General features: G+C 52.1%; 1 protein-coding gene across 1 annotated transcript in view; it reads right to left on the bottom strand.

The window, feature by feature from the left end:
• Positions 1-16,909, bottom strand: part of pitpnc1 (phosphatidylinositol transfer protein, cytoplasmic 1) — a gene marked incomplete in the record, with an annotated part of 57,911 nt that extends 41,002 nt beyond the window's left edge. The window contains 1 exon segment of the mRNA NM_001045734.1: positions 16,804-16,909. Coding sequence (NP_001039199.1) covers positions 16,804-16,851 — 48 coding nt within the window.
• Positions 16,910-17,288: the final 379 nt, after the last annotated feature.

Below are 17,288 nucleotides of genomic sequence, written 5' to 3'. Positions count from 1 at the left end.
CCCATGGGATGGGCAAGGGCAACATGGCACCGGGCTAAGGGCCAATAAATACCCAGTTCTTAGTTAGAGATCCCATGGGATGGGCAAGGGCAACATGGCACCGGGCTAAGGGCCAATAAATACCCAGTTCTTAGTTAGAGATCCCATGGGATGGGCAAGGGCAACATGGCACCGGGCTAAGGGCCAATAAATACCCAGTTCTTAGTTAGAGATCCCATGGGATGGGCAAGGGCAGCGTGGCACTGGGCTAAGGGCCAATAAATACCCAGTTCTTAGTTAGAGATCCCATGGGATGGGCAAGGGCAGCGTGGCACTGGGCTAAGGGCCAATAAATACCCAGTTCTTAGTTAGAGATCCATGGGATGGGCAAGGGCAACATGGCACCGGGCTAAGGGCCAATAAATACCCAGTTCTTAGTTAGAGATCCCATGGGATGGGCAAGGGCAGTGTGGCACTGGGCTAAGGGCCAATAAATACCCAGTTCTTAGTTAGAGATCCCATGGGATGGGCAAGGGCAACATGGCACCGGGCTAAGGGCCAATAAATACCCAGTTCTTAGTTAGAGATCCCATGGGATGGGCAAGGGCAGTGTGGCACTGGGCTAAGGGCCAATAAATACCCAGTTCTTAGTTAGAGATCCCATGGGATGGGCAGAGGCCACTAAGGAATCTCTGGGCTGATGAGGTGCAGTTCTGACTCCCCAAATGCTCATCAGTCCCAGCATCTCGGCTGCACAGCACAGAGCCTTCGTCTGGCAGGGAAAGGACTCGGGCCCCATCGGAACCTCAGGGAGACACATCCATTCAGCTGGCAGGTTAGATCACAGCAGGGCTGCTAAAATCATACAAGCTGATATCTGATTGGTTACTACACTGCAGCAACCTGCACTTGTTACATAAGTGGTACAGCAGCCCCCATCCTGCTGAGAGGCTGTGCCATGTATCCACTACACTTCTGTCAGTCAGAAGGTCTAACCCAATACGGGGCCCCTGGGCATGAATGATACCAATTATATTTAGGCAGCACTGGGCTATTTCTATCCTGCTAGTACAGTGAGTGTGAGCTCTGAGGCACAGTGGGATATGGGAATTGTTATCTGAAAACCCATTATCCAGAAAGCTGGTCCCCCCCCACAGGTCTGATTAGATCCTTCCATCCAACAGGATCAGAAGAGAAATATCTGGGATCCAACTGTCCCCACATGATCCAGAGCCGCATGGGATCATACAAAGGGGTTCTAGAGTTGGGGTTCTAGAGTCAGTGTTCTAGAGATGGGGCTTCTGTTTTTTTTGCCATCTCCCCCCTCGGAACCTGACACAGTTTCTCTGCCGAGGAACCTTTCAGCCGGCTGATACCTCATTATCCCCCTGATCCGGAATATCCAGTGCTGAGCACATAATCTGCCACTAAGGAGCTTTCTGGGCCGGTAATGCCCCCCCAGCCAATGGCAGCGCCAGCGGGCAGTCTGTCTCGGCTACACAGACCCAGGGGCCAGTCTGCCTTGTCCCCGCTTACAAGCACCTCTAATACCCTATGCATTTGCCCCTACTGAATAGCTCCTTTCTGCCCCCCTAAAGCCCTGGGAGTGGGGTGCAGCTGCTGCTGAGAGAGCACAGGGAACCTCAGTATCCCCCCTTCTATTGGGCTCATTTGCCCCCATTAGCAGAGTTCTGCCTGGTACCTGTGCCCCAGTCTCCTGTCTGTGAGAAGCTGCCCTACTGCCTCAGCAGCGACCCCCATACATATATATTCAGGAGATATTCCCCATTGGTTTGGCACTTTAACCTAATGACTTCACTGCTGCCTTTTATTATTCCTGAAATATTTCTTCAGGTCCCATCTTGCCCACACCTGGGGCAGGAATCTTAGCATTCCGCACGGGGGCTCTTTAGGGAGATAGGGAAACTGCAGGATGAAGGGAAATGCAGTACGGGCTGCAGCAATAGCCCAAGGGGGAAAGTCAGGAAACAATTCCTGTTCATTTCAGTTGGTTCCACCCGAAACCCTTCCCCGACCTCTCCCTGCCTATTTGCTCAGATTTGGAAAATAATTTGCAATGAGATTATTATAAACCCATTTATTGTACAGTTTTATTGTACGGCCTCCTGCCCGCCCGCCGCCCAATTCGACCTCCTGGCCGCCCGCTGCCCAATTCGACCTCCTGCCCGCCCGCTGCCCAATTCGACCTCCTGCCCGCCCGCTGCCCAATTCAACCTCCTGCCCGCCCGCTGCCCAATTCAACCTCCTGCCCGCCCGCTGCCCAATTCAACCTCCTGCCCGCCCGCTGCCCAATTCAACCTCCTGCCCGCCCGCTGCCCAATAGGTTTCTTGCCCACCTGCTGCCCAATTCGGTCTCCTGCCTGCCGCCCAATTCGACCTCCTGCCAGCCCACCGCCCAATTCGGCCTCCTGCCCGCCCGCCACCCAATTCGACCTCCTGCCCGCCCGCTGCCCAATAGGTTTCTTGCCCACCTGCTGCCCAATTCGGTCTCCTGCCTGCCGCCCAATTCGACCTCCTGCCAGCCCGCCGCCCAATTCGGCCTCCTTCCCGCCCGCCGCCCAATTCGGCCTCCTGCCCGCCCGCCGCCCAATTCGACCTCCTGCCCGCCCGCCGCCCAATTCGACCTCCTGCCCACCCGCCGCCCAATTCGGCCTCCTGCCCGCCCGCCGCCCAATTCGACCTCCTGCCCGCCAGCTGCCCAATAGGTTTCTTGCCCACCTGCTGCCCAATTCGGTCTCCTGCCTGCCGCCCAATTCGGCCTCCCGCCTGCCCACCGCCCAATTCGGCCTCCCACCTGCCCACCGCCCAATTTGGCCTCCCATCTGCCCACCGCCCAATTCGACCTCCTGCCTGCCCGCTGCCCAATAGGCTTCTTGCCCACCTGCTGCCCAATTTGGTCTCCTACCCACCCGCTGCCCAATCCGGTCCTCTGCTACCTGCCGACTGCAGGGAGTTTTGCTACTGCAACTTTTACTATATACTATGCAGGGAAACAATATGGCAGCTCCCACCCATATCTATACATTCAGATACATAGAGATGTTGTTGGGGTGCAGCAGCTCTAATTGGGGGGCATTAGGCACTAATGAGTGACTGGGCTGCTGTATAACAATAGTAGCAGGCATATATAGCAGCTAGATGTGCAAGTTTCGGCGCCTGCATGGGGGCATTTAGGGGCAAAGAGGGACTCATTTTGGAGCCCGGGGCAATTATTATGCTGCGCAGCTCATCAACCCAGTTTAGCAGATGGGCCATTCTGGGAAAATGACAGGTTGTTCTGAATGAGCGGCTTGTTCATATAAAAGCTGCATTACTGATCCAAGGTAAGTCCCACTGGGATAGGGGCGAATACCAGGAGACACGAGAAGCAACGCTTACCCCGCCCCAGAGTGGCCCTTTATCCCCGCCCCAGAGCGGCCCTTTATCCCCGCCCCAGAGCGGCCCTTTATCCCCGCCCCAGAGTGGCCCTTTATCCCCGCCCCAGAGCGGCCCTTTATCCCCGCCCCAGAGTGGCCCTTTATCCCCGCCCCAGAGTGGCCCTTTATCCCCGCCCCAGAGTGGCCCTTTATCCCCGCCCCAGAGCGGCCCTTTATCCCCGCCCCAGAGCGGCCCTTTATCCCCGCCCCAGAGCGGCCCTTTATCCCCGCCCCAGAGCGGCCCTTTATCCCCGCCCCAGAGCGGCCCTTATCCCCGCCCCAGAGCGGCCCTTATCCCCGCCCGCAGAGCGGCCCTTTATCCCGCCCCAGAGAAGGCCCCCCTTTATCCCCGCCCCAGAGCGGCCCTTTATCCCGGCCCCAGAGCGGCCCTTTAATCCCGCCCCAGAGCGGCCCTTATCCCGCCCCACAGAGCGGCCCTTATCCCCGCCCAGAGCGGCCCTTTATCCCCGCCCCAGAGCGGCCCTTTATCCCCGCCCCAGAGCGGCCCTTTATCCCCGCCCCAGAGCGGCCCTTTATCCCCGCCCCAGAGCGGCCCTTTATCCCCGCCCCAGAGCGGCCCTCTGGGGGGGGGGGGGATGGGGGGGAGTCCGCTGTCCGTCCAACGAAGTGGGCGAATCCTGGGTTTTGCACTTTATGAAGAGATAAGTAGCTGCCAGTAGGCAAAGACCTGGGCACAGATTTGGCACTGCCTATGGTGCCCTGGGCTGACCCCAATGCCTGACAGTGGGTGCTGGGAGTTGTAATGTCTCCATTCTCGCCCCACTATAGCGGGTATAGGCAGCAGTCAGAAGGCAAGTGGGCAAGCGCGGTGCCAGGTGGCACAGACTCTGCCCCATTAGAACAGAAAGCAGCAGCCTCCAGATTGCAGGGTATGTTGGGCGGGCACAGCTTGGCATCCTCTCTCTCCACATTCTGCTCTCCCATGTGTTGTGCAATTCAGAAAGCCAAACGGGGAAGGAATAATAATAATCAATGGGAGACATCACTTAGGGTCCCCCGCGTACCTGTGCCCCCCCAACCCTAGGGCCCGGGGTCTAAGAACAAACAAACAGGGGGAGGAGGCTGCTTCTTACTATCAAGCGACAAATAACAGCCAATCGGGTCTGCACCAGAACAGCACCAGAAGGCAAATATGTATATAAAGTAATTCAACCTGTGCTCGCTGCAGGCTGCACTGGTTCTATTATAGCCACACGGCATACAGATTCTATGTGCCAGGTGGCAATCCCAGCACCCACTTCCCACACGAGGGGTACAGCTGGTAAGGAGCTGGGCTACTCCATCTGCCAGTTTATTAGTGAGTTCATTCCACTTCCCCCAGACTTGGGCGCCAGTTGGGCAAAATAAACCTGATACAGAGAATGAGCTGTTGTTGGGCCGGAGGAGCTGCTCTTTCTTCCTAACAAACAAACCCAGACCACTTTGTGCTCCTCTGTACAATGAAACGGCCTGTAGCCCTGCCAAGTGCTGCCCGGGGGGGTGGGAATTATTCCCCCAATAGGGAACCCAGCCAATCAGATTCTCATCCCAGTACTGACCAACACCAGCATCCCACCCCATTCCCTCTCCTCTATATCCCATTCCCTCTCCTCTATATCCCCATTCCCTCTCCTCTATATCCCCATTCCCTCTCCTCTATATCCCCATTCCCTCTCCTCTATATCCCCATTCCCTCTCCTCTATATCCCCATTCCCTCTCCTCTATATCCCAATTCCTCTCCTCTATATCCCCATTCCCTCTCCTCTATATCCCAATTCCCTCTCATCCCCATTCCCTCTCCTCTATATCCATTCCCTCTCCTCCCATTCTCTCCCCTCCACTATATACTACCTTCCCCATTCCCTCTCCCTCTATACGCCATTCCCTCTCCTCTATACGCCATTCCCTCTCCCCTCCACTATATACTACCCCATTCCCTCTCCTCTATACCCCATTCCCTCTCCTCTATATCCCCATTCCCTCTCCTCTATATCCCATTCCCTCTCCTCTATACCCCATTCCCTCTCCCCTCCACTATATACTACCCCATTCCCTCTCCTCTATATCCCCATTCCCTCTCCTCTATATCCCCATTCCCTCTCCTCTATATCCCCATTCCCTCTCCTCTATATCCCCATTCCTCTCCTCTATATCCCCATTCCCTCTCCTCTATATCCCATTCCCTCTCCTCTATACCCCATTCCCTCTCCTCTATATCCCCATTCCCTCTCCTCTATATCCCCATTCCCTCTCCTCTATATCCCTTCCCTCTCCTCTATATCCCATTCCTCTCCTCTATATCCCCATTCCTCCTCCTCTATATCCCCATTTCTCCTCTATATCCCATTCCTCTCCTCTATATCCCCATTGCTCTCCTCTATATCCCCATTCCCTCTCCTCTATATCCCATTCTCTCCTCTATACCCCATTCCCTCTCCTCTATATCCCATTCCCTCTCCTCTACTATCCCATTCCCTCTCCCCTCCACTATATACTACCCCATTCCCTCTCCTCTATATCCCCATTCCCTCTCCTCTATATCCCATTCCCTCTCCTCTATATCCCCATTCCCTCTCCTCTATATCCCATTCCCTCTCCTCTACAGTGGTGTGAAAAACTATTTGCCCCCTTCCTGATTTCTTATTCTTTTGCATGTTTGTCACACAAAATGTTTCTGCTCATCAAAAACCGTTAACTATTAGTCAAAGATAACATAATTGAACACAAAATGCAGTTTTTAAATGAAGGTTTACGTTATTAAAGGGAGAAAAAAACTCCAAATCTACATGGCCCTGTGTGAAAAAGTGATTGCCCCCTTGTTTAAAAAATAACTTAACTGTGGTTTATCAATTTCAATTTTCAATTTGTGTAGTCCCCCCCCAGGCCTGATTACTGCCACACCTGTTTCAATCAAGAAATCACTTAAATAGGAGCTACCTGACACAGAGAAGTAGCCCAAAGCCACCTCAAAAGCTACACATCATGCCAAGATCCAAAGAAATTCAGGAACAAATGAGAACAAAAGTAATTGAGATCTATCAGTCTGGTAAAGGTTATAAAGCCATTTCTAAAGCTTTGGGACTCCAGCGAACCACAGTGAGAGCCATTATCCACAATGGCAAAAACATGGAACAGTGGTGAACCTTCCCAGGAGTGGCCGGCCGACCAAAATTACCCCAAGAGCGCAGAGACAACTCATCCGAGAGGCCACAAAAGACCCCAGGACAACATCTAAAGAACTGCAGGCCTCACTTGCCTCAATTAAGGTCAGTGTTCACGACTCCACCATAAGAAAGAGACTGGGCAAAAACGGCCTGCATGGCAGATTTCCAAGGCGCAAACCACTTTTAAGCAAAAAGAACATTATGGCTCGTCTCAATTTTGCTAAAAAACATCTCAATGATTGCCAAGACTTTTGGGGAAAATACCTTGTGGACCGACGAGACAAAAAGTTGAAACTTTTTGGAAGGTTGCGTGTCCCGTTACATCTGGCCGTAAAAGTAACACAGCATTTCAGAAAAAGAACATCATACCAACAGTAAAATATGGTGGTGGTAGTGTGTTGGTCTGGGGTTGTTTTGCTGCTTCAGGACCTGGAAGGCTTGCTGTGATAGATGGAACCATGAATTCTACTGTCTACCAAAAAATCCTGAAGGAGAATGTCCGGCCATCTGTTCGTCAACTCAAGCTGAAGCGATCTTGGGTGCTGCAGCAGGACAATGACCCAAAACACACCAGCAAATCCACCTCTGAATGGCTGAAGAAAAACAAAATGAAGACTTTGGAGTGGCCTAGTCAGAGTCCTGACCTGAATCCTATTGAGATGTTGTGGCGTGTCCTTAAAAAGGCGGTTCATGCTAGAAAACCCTCAAATAAAGCTGAATTACAACAATTCTGCAAAGATGAGTGGGCCAAAATTCCTCCAGAGCGCTGTAAAAGACTTGTTGCAAGTTATCGCAAACGCTTGATTGCAGTTATTGCTGCTAAGGGTGGCCCAACCAGTTTATAGGTTCAGGGGGCAATTACTTTTCCACACAGGGCCCATGTAGGTTTGGATTTTTTTTCTCCCTAAATAATAAAAACCCTCATTTAAAAAACTGCATTTTGTGTTTACTTGTGTTATCTTTGACTAATAGTTAAATGTGTTTGATGATCAGAAACATTTTGTGTGACAAACATGCAAAAGAATAAGAGATCAGGAAGGGGGCAAATAGTTTTTCACACCACTGTATATCCCATTCCCTCTCCTCTATATCCCATTCCCTCTCCTCTATATCCCATTCCCTCTCCTCTATATCCCCATTCCCTCTCCCCTCCACTATATCCCCATTCCCTCTCCCCTCCACTATATCCCCATTCCCTCTCCCTTCCATTATATCCCTTCCCATTCCCTCTCCCCTCCACTATATCCCTTCCCATTCCCTCTCCTCCGCCTCCACTATATCACCATTCCCTCTCCCTTCCATTATATCCCTTCCCATTCCCTCTCCCCTCCACTATATCCCATTCCCTCTCACCCTCCACTATAGTCCTTCCCTTCCCCTCTCCCCTCCACTATATCCCATTCCCTCTCCCTCCACTATATCCCTTCCCATTCCCTCTCCCCTCCACTATATCCCTTCCCATTCCCTCTCCCCTCCACTATATCCCTTCCCATTCCCTCTCCCTTCCATTATATCCCATTCCCTCTCCCCTCCACTATATCCCTTCCCATTCCTCTCCCTCCAACTATATCCCTTCCCATTCCCTCTCCCCATATATCCCTTCCCATTCCCTCTCCCTCCACTATATCCTTCCCATTCCTCTCCCTCCACTATATCCCTTCCATTCCCCTCTCCCCTCCACTATATCCCTTCCCATTCCCTCTCCCTTCCATTATATCCCATTCCCTCTCCCTTCCATTATATCCCATTCCCTCTCCCTTCCATTATATCCCTTCCCATTCCCTCTCGCGCTTCCATTATACCCATTCCCTCTCCCTTTCCATTATATCCTTCCCTCTCCCTTCCATTATATCCCTTCCTTCCCTCTCCCTTCCATTATATTTCCTCCCTTCCATTATATCCCCATTCCCTCTCCCTTCCATTATATCCCCATTCCCTCTCCCTTCCATTATATCCCCATTCCCTCTCCCTTCCATTATATCCCCATTCCCTCTCCCTTCCATTATATCCCATTCCCTCTCCTTCCATTATATCCCATTCCCTCTCCCTTCCATTATATCTTCCCATTCCCTCTCCCCTCCACTATATCCCATTCCCCTCTCCCTCCATATATCCCATTCCCCTCTTTCCCCCTCCACTATTATCCTATTCCCTCTCCCTTCCATTATATCCCCATTCCCTCTCCCTTCCATTATATCCCCATTCCCTCTCCCCTCCACTATATCCCCATTCCCTCTCCCCTCCACTATATCCCCATTCCCTCTCCCTTCCATTATATCCCCATTCCCTCTCCCTTCCATTATATCCCATTCCCTCTCCCTTCCATTATATCCCCATTCCCTCTCCCCTCCACTATTATCCTATTCCCTCTCCCTTCCATTATATCCCCATTCCTCTCTTCCATTATATCCCCATTCCCTCTCCCTCCATATATCCCATTCCCTCTCCCCTTCCATTATATCCCCATTCCCTCTCCCTTCCATTATATCCCCATTCCCTCTCCCTTCCATTATATCCCCATTCCCTCTCCCTTCCATTATATCCCCATTCCCTCTCCCCTCCACTATATCCCATTCCTCTCCCTCCATTTACCCCTCCCTCCCCTTCCACTATCACCCATCCCTCTCCCGTCCATATCGCCATCCCTCTCCCCTCCACTATATCCCATTCCCTCTCCCTTCCATTATATCCCCATTCCCTCTCCCCTCCACTATATCCCATTCCCTCTCCCTTCCATTATATCCCCATTCCCTCTCCCCTCCATTATATCCCCATTCCCTCTCCCTTCCATTATATCCCCATTCCCTCTCCACTATTATCCTATTCCCTATACATAATGACCAGACTTTTATTAAGGAACGCCCTAAGGAATATTTGTTCCAAGGGAAAGTTAAAGGGCAGCTGGGGCTAGTGGCAATTTATAGTAGGGGCAGCCAGTAGGGGGCGCACAACCTGCTGTATATGAACTTCTATTGGATAAAAGCCGTGGGCCTGGGCTCCAGTGGGAGGAGTCATATCACCTGCAGGCGGAAACCTGAGAGGGAACCCAGCGCACCTGTCCGACGGTTATTTTGGTAGTAGTCTCGCTTCCACCATATGACTGGCGTCTCCACGGCAACATCAACACAATGGAGGCTTGTAGAGATATTAATAGGGAGCTGCGGCTGCAAATAGACGGCTATTTCTTACCCCCATATTGCCTTTCCGCCATAAAGGAGCAGCCCCCCAGCACCAGGGGAAATGCACGGAAAATAATCACAATAATAACAACACTTTCTATTAATACGCAGCTCCGACATTCCCAACATCCCGCAGGAAAGACTCCACCTGGAATCCACGCCGCTCGCTGTATTTACCCCCCGGCGCTATTTAGGGACGGAGCCGACTTATTTTAGCCTGGAAACTGCAACATCCCATAGTAATGGCCTCGATTCACTGCAGCCTCACAACAGGAAGCCAGGAACGGCCAAAGGGATTTGCTGCCCTAACAACCCCTGTAACACAGAAGGAAATACCCCTCCCCAATGGGAAAAATGTCTTTCCAATATGCATTTAGCCCACATTTCCACAGGCAACTGACTTTTGCTATATTATTTCAAGAGTCAGAACCAGAGAAAGGAAAGAGAATGGAGGATATAGTAGCCATGATGGGGACCAGAGCTGAAACAGCCATTTCCCATGATGCAATGCACCATGTCCCAGCAGGCCTTGCACACATCCATTAGAAAGTGCAGCAATGTATCATGATAACAATTAATTGGTGACAGCCCTAATTAATAGAACGAGCAGATGCCTGAGGGGAGGGCCCAGGAATGAGACAATCCTGCCTGGGCAGGAGGGCACAGCAATACCTCTAAATATGAATGGGGGGGGCAGATCATTTACAGGAGCTGAGGGCCGGGGCATTGGAAAGGCTTGGAGTAGGGACGAGAAGACCATTGAGAGCGGCCAGCCCTTAATTGCCCCCACTATGGCACCCCCTACCCATATGTATAAATACAAATATACAGAGAAGGAATGTTCTGGGCACACAATAAGCTGTACCCCCATACTGTACTGTCTAAGGGAAACACTATGGCACCTCCTACCCATATGTATAAATACAAATATACAGAGAAGGAATGTTCTGGGCACACAATAAGCTGTACCCCCATACTGTACTGTCTAAGGGAAACACTATGGCACCTCCTACCCATATGTATAAATACAAATATACAGAGAAGGAATGTTCTGGGCACACAATAAGCTGTACCCCCATACTGTACTGTCTAAGGGAAACACTATGGCACCTCCTACCCATATGTATAAATACAAATATACAGAGAGGGAATGTTCTGGGCACACAATAAGCTGTACCCCCATACTGTACTGTCTAAGGGAAACACTATGGCACCCCCTACCCATATGTATAAATACAAATATACAGAGAGGGAATGTTCTGGGCACACAATAAGCTGTACCCCCATACTGTACTGTCTAAGGGAAACACTATGGCACCCCCTACCCATATGTATAAATACAAATATACAGAGAGGGAATGTTCTGGGCACACAATAAGCTGTACCCCCATACTGTACTGTCTAAGGGAAAGACTATGGCACCTCCTACCCATATGTATAAATACAAATATACAGAGAAGGAATGTTCTGGGCACACAATAAGCTGTACCCCCATACTGTACTGCCTAAGGGAAACACTATGGCACCCCCTACCCATATGTATAAATACAAATATACAGAGAAGGAATGTTCTGGGCACACAATAAGCTGTACCCCCATAGGGGAAACAGTTTGGATTATTACAATAACAATCAGTACAAATTTTACTAAATTCACAACCCTGCCTTTAGCACCTTGCCCCCCCCCCCCCCCCCCTTGCTTGTGCCAACTATATACAAAGTTTGAATGCCAGCTGCCAGCTGGTTGGCAGTTATTACCTGCAGCAGAGAAATGCCCCGGGTTGCTATACGCTGCAGTTACTGATACAGGAGATACAGGAGGGGCACAGAAATGATTATTGTCTGTTCTTACACATAGGCTTTGCCCCTGGGGGGTATCAGTATATACCAACAGGAGCAGGTATTAGATTAATGCCACATAGCAAACACACAGCCCCCATTGTACAGAGGGTTATACAGGGCCTGAGCCTCTGCCCTACAGAGCTTGCCATCAAATCCTGGTGCCCGAAGGCTAAAGAGACATAGACCCCTGTGAAACATGAAGGGGGGCAGTTAAAGAGAAGGAAAGGGCTAATGCCCTCCCTCAGGCCAGATCAATAGACGACTGTGAGTATAATCAGCAAACAGAACCAGGGGCCCAAGTCGGTACCAACACATGCAGGTACAGGGGGAGTAGCGGGTCCGGCCCAGCAGCCTGGCTTTGCCCCCAATCAGTCGGATTAGTGGCAATGTAGCAGCAGATGGTGATTAAGGAGATCAAATACTTATGGATAAAGCAATGCGTCCAACATAGGGAGGGGGCCCAGCTAGTGTGGGGCAGAGCCAATCCCCTGCGAGGCATCAGTGGCATCTAGATTTGCCCCGCACTAGCCAATACTAATGCCCCCATCCCTTTCTGGATTGGCTATGCAGCTGTGCCATCAAAAATACATTTATAGCCCAGAATCAATGCAACCCCTGCCCTGTTACGGGCACCGGCGTTACCCCCTCCCTGTTACGGGCACCGGCGTTACCCCCTCCCTGTTACGGGCACCGGCGTTACCCCCTCCCTGTTACGGGCACCGGCGTTACCCCCTCCCTGTTACGGGCACCGGCGTTACCCCCTCCCTGTTACGGGCACCGGCGTTACCCCCTCCCTGTTACGGGCACCGGCGTTACCCCCTCCCTGTTACGGGCACCGGCATTACCCCCTCCCTGTTACGGGCACCGGCGTTACCCCCTCCCTGTTACGGGCACCGGCGTTACCCCCTCCCTGTTACGGGCACCGGCGTTACCCCCTCCCTGTTACGGGCACCGGCGTTACCCCCTCCCTGTTTACGGGCACCGGCGTTACCCCCTCCCTGTTACGGGCACCAGCATTAACCCCTCCCTGTTACGGGCACCAGCATTAACCCCTCCCTGTTACGGGCCCCATTGTTACCCCCTCCCTGTTACGGGCACTAATGTTACCCCCTCCCTGTTACGGGCACTAATGTTACCCCCTCCCTGTTACGGGCACTAATGTCAACCCCTCCCTGTACGGGCACTAATGTACCCCCTCCCTGTTACGGGCACTAATGTTACCCCCTCCCTGTTACGGGCACTAATGTTACCCCCTCCCTGTTACGGGCACTAATGTTACCCTCCCTGTTACGGCACTAATGTTACCCCCTCCCTGTTACGGGCACTAATGTTACCCCCTCCCTGTTACGGGCACTAATGTTACCCCTCCCTGTTACGGGCACTAATGTTACCCCCTCCCTGTTACGGGCACTAATGTTACCCGCCTCCCTGTTACGGGCACTAATGTTACCCCCTCCCTGTTACGGGCACTAATGTTACCCCCTCCCTGTTACGGGCACTAATGTTACCCCCTCCCTGTTACGGGCACTAATGTTACCCCCTCCCTGTTACGGGCACTAATGTTACCCCCTCCCTGTTACGGGCACTAATGTTACCCCCTCCCTGTTACGGGCACTAATGTTACCCCCTCCCTGTTACAGGCACCAGCATTACCCCCTCCCTGTTACGGGCACCGGCATTACCCCCTCCCTGTTACGGGCCCCAGTGTTACCCCCTCCCTGTTACGGGCACCAGTGTTACCCCCTCCCTGTTACGGGCACCAGCGTTACCCCCTCCCTGTTACGGGCACTAATGTTACCCCCCCCCGGCCCTCTCTGCCCCATAGCTCTATACCCCGTATCCAGGGAAGACACTGTTCCTCACACAGGAGCCAATGATTTCAAGCGGCCTGTTCCTTTCATTTCTCTTTTCCCAGGGGGCTGATACCTTCTGGTGGCCCTTGGGGGGCGCCGCTGCCCGTCCCTGCGGCACAATTCCATGCTAAGGGAGGACGCGGTGCAATGCGCAGCCGGGAGAGAGTGGGAGCTGCTGACTGAGCAAAAACAACTCCCCATACACTATCACATACTAACCAATGGGAAGTGGAGGATCATTAGCCCCAGCCTGGGGCAGATACTAGACTGAGCAGCATGACATAATACCCCCCACAATCCTACATTGCTATTAATGTCGGTCCCATGTCGCGCCATTCCATCCAAGGGCAGCAGTGAGCCCAGTGCTAAGGGGCAAATATAGCAGAGTGATACTCACTGGGGCAAACATGTATAATTCAGATGATGCGCAGGAGCTTGCAATCCAATGCTCTGCTACAAGCCCCAACCCCAGAACTGGGCAGAGTAGGCTAAGTAGCAGCCGCTCACTTTCTCACCCCACCCCGCGAAAGGGCAAAGCCACCAATTTGCCCCAGCATGAGGAGGGGGACTCCAGCGATGGGGCAACTGATACTTATTTTCTTATTACCCCCAGGTATGAAGGAGTGGTACAATCCCCTTAGGGCTTCATTGACCCATTAGCTGCCACAGCACCGCCAAGCCCTATATCTGGACCAAGCGTTTTGGCTACACACAGTAACTATGGCGACCCATTGGGAAAGAACTGCATAAAGGCGCTGATGGGCCCTCGTCCAATGGGATTTCAAACCTGCCCAACTGAAAGTTCTAGTAATTTTCCAGCCACATATAGACTGGTTGGTACATTCCAAGGGCTCCAAACACGTGCCGAAATGCATGAGTGGCCAAGTTGCCAACTTATCTTTGTCCCCATATAGCTTTACCCCATTGGGCACCCAAGCTCTGCAACTAGGGATTTACTTATGAACCTAAAACAACCAGAATTTGAGAGCTTTTAGCCTTATATATAAATACAAGGAATGTTCTGGGCACACAATAAGCTGTACCCCCATACTGTACTGTCTAAGGGAAACACTATGGCACCCCCTACCCATATGTATAAATACAAATATACAGAGAAGGAATGTTCTGGGCACACAATAAGCTGTACCCTCATACTGTACTGTCTAAGGGAAACACTATGGCACCTCCTACCCATATGTATAAATACAAATATACAGAGAAGGAATGTTCTGGGCACACAATAAGCTGTACCCCCATACTGTACTGTCTAAGGGAAACACTATGGCACCCCCTACCCATATGTATAAATACAAATATACAGAGAAGGAATGTTCTGGGCACACAATAAGCTGTACCCCCATACTGTACTGTCTAAGGGAAACACTATGGCACCCCCTACCATATGTATAAATACAAATATACAGAGAAGGAATGTTCTGGGCACACAATAAGCTGTACCCCCATACTGTACTGTCTAAGGGAAACACTATGGCACCCCCTACCCATATGTATAAATACAAATATACAGAGAAGGAATGTTCTGGGCACACAATAAGCTGTACCCCCATACTGTACTGTCTAAGGGAAACACTATGGCACCCCCTACCCATATGTATAAATACAAATATACAGAGAGGGAATGTTCTGGGCACACAATAATAAAGACCCTAATAACGTTTGAGTTAAAATGGACTCAGACTCAGTTCCCGTTGCCCAACAGAGCAGCAGTCGGACAGTACAGTGATACTCGGTACCCGGCGCAGCGCAGAGGGCTCACAGGCAGGCAGATAGGTGAAGCTCTCAGTGCCACCTGGTGGCCTCAATGTTCCCTCTCTGTTCCACTGAGTGCAGAAGAGGTTCAGAAGCAGCTCAGACAAATGGAGCAGCGCAGGGAGCCCTGGGGCTACGACTGTATTGCTGGGTTGGCAGTTACTGTCCCCATTTAGCCGGGGAACTGGCCAACCAACCAAGGCTGCCGCGGGGATGCTTAGTGGTCCCTGAGGAAATGATAACGACATTACATGTTCCGAGGGGCAATTGCGGCTAATTGCAGTTACTTTAACTTGGAGCCCATGATCTGCCCCATGGAATATGTATAAAGCACCAACATAATGCAAAGGGCAGTACTGTATCCATTGCCCCTAGTAACGGTACAACCACCCCAGCCTAAAGGGGCTACTAGCCCAGGGCTTGTTAACGGTGCAAACATGTCATCACCAAAGGGATTACTAGCCCTGGATTTATTAACAGTGCAACCATCCCAACATCAAGGGATTAGTAGCCCAGGGCAAATGACAGTATCCCAGCAGGGTTACTAGCCCAGGGCAAATGACAGTATCCCAGCAGGGTTACTAGCCCAGGGCAAATGACAGTATCCCAGCAGGGTTACTAGCCCAGGGCAAATGACAGTATCCCAGCAGGGTTACTAGCCCAGGGCAAATGACAGTATAGCAGCAGGGTTACTAGCCCGGGGCAAATGACAGTATCCCAGCAGGGTTACTAGCCCGGGGCAAATGACAGTATAGCAGCAGGGTTACTAGCCCAGGGCAAATGACAGTATCCCAGCAGGGTTACTAGCCCAGGGCAAATGACAGTATAGCAGCAGGGTTACTAGCCCAGGGCAAATGACAGTATCCCAGCAGGGTTACTAGCCCAGGGCAAATGACAGTATCCCAGCAGGGTTACTAGCCCGGGGCAAATGACAGTATCCCAGCAGGGTTACTAGCCCAGGGCAAATGACAGTATCCCAGCAGGGTTACTAGCCCAGGGCAAATGACAGTATCCCAGCAGGGTTACTAGCCCGGGGCAAATGACAGTATAGCAGCCAGGGGTTACTAGCCAGGGCAAATGACAGTATAGCAGCAGGGTTACTAGCCCAGGGCAAATGACAGTATAGCAGCAGGGTTACTAGCCCAGGGCAAATGACAGTATAGCAGCAGGGTTACTAGCCCAGGGCAAATGACAGTATCCCAGCAGGGTTACTAGCCCAGGGCAAATGACAGTATCCCAGCAGGGTTACTAGCCCAGGGCAAATGACAGTATAGCAGCAGGGTTACTAGCCTGGGGCAAATGACAGTATAGCAGCAGGGTTACTAGCCCAGGGCAAATGACAGTATCCCAGCAGGGTTACTAGCCCGGGGCAAATGACAGTATCCCAGCAGGGTTACTAGCCCAGGGCAAATGACAGTATCCCAGCAGGGTTACTAGCCCAGGGCAAATGACAGTATCCCAGTGAGGAAGGGCTAGTGGCCCAGCGCTGAGTAACAGTAGCCTGAGCACCGAGTGGGTTAAACACCCCAAGCAAGCGCAGCAGGGAGCGGGTTAATTTAACCCCTTGGTGGCCACTCACCTCCTCCACAGTCAGGGGCATGCAGATCCTGTACTCCTTGAGCAGCATCATCGGCCGATGTGGCCCCTCCGCTCATTAACTCATTCAGTCCCGAGCAGCTGCGCTCCCCGAACCCACAGTCCCGCCTTTGTCTCTGCAAAGAACCGCAAACCCACAGCGAGCGGGACCCAGGCGGGGAACGGCCGGGAATGTGAGCCCAGCAGCTACCGAGACTAGCGAGCAGCTTCCCGGGGCCACACAGAGCGGCCAGTCCCAGCGATGTGCCCCACGGTATGCGCCGCTGTACGGGACTGCTTCCTCCTCCTCATCCCCCCGCAGTGATGCAGCAGCGGCGGCCTGACATCAGCAGGGGAAGGGTGTGCGCAGCAGCCAATGGGAGGCAGGGGCCCAATTCAAACTACTCCCCCTCCGTGATTCCTCCGCGCTGCCGCACCTTCCTCCTATTGGCTCCTTCCCGGGGTGTAAGAACCGTGTGGTCTGGCTCC

The sequence above is a fragment of the Xenopus tropicalis genome, chromosome 10 (genome assembly GCF_000004195.4).
Source record: "Xenopus tropicalis strain Nigerian chromosome 10, UCB_Xtro_10.0, whole genome shotgun sequence".
Lineage (NCBI taxonomy): Eukaryota > Metazoa > Chordata > Amphibia > Anura > Pipidae > Xenopus > Xenopus tropicalis.
The sequence above is the reverse complement of the archived record's forward strand: the minus strand, read 5'-3'. Positions and strand labels throughout refer to the sequence as shown.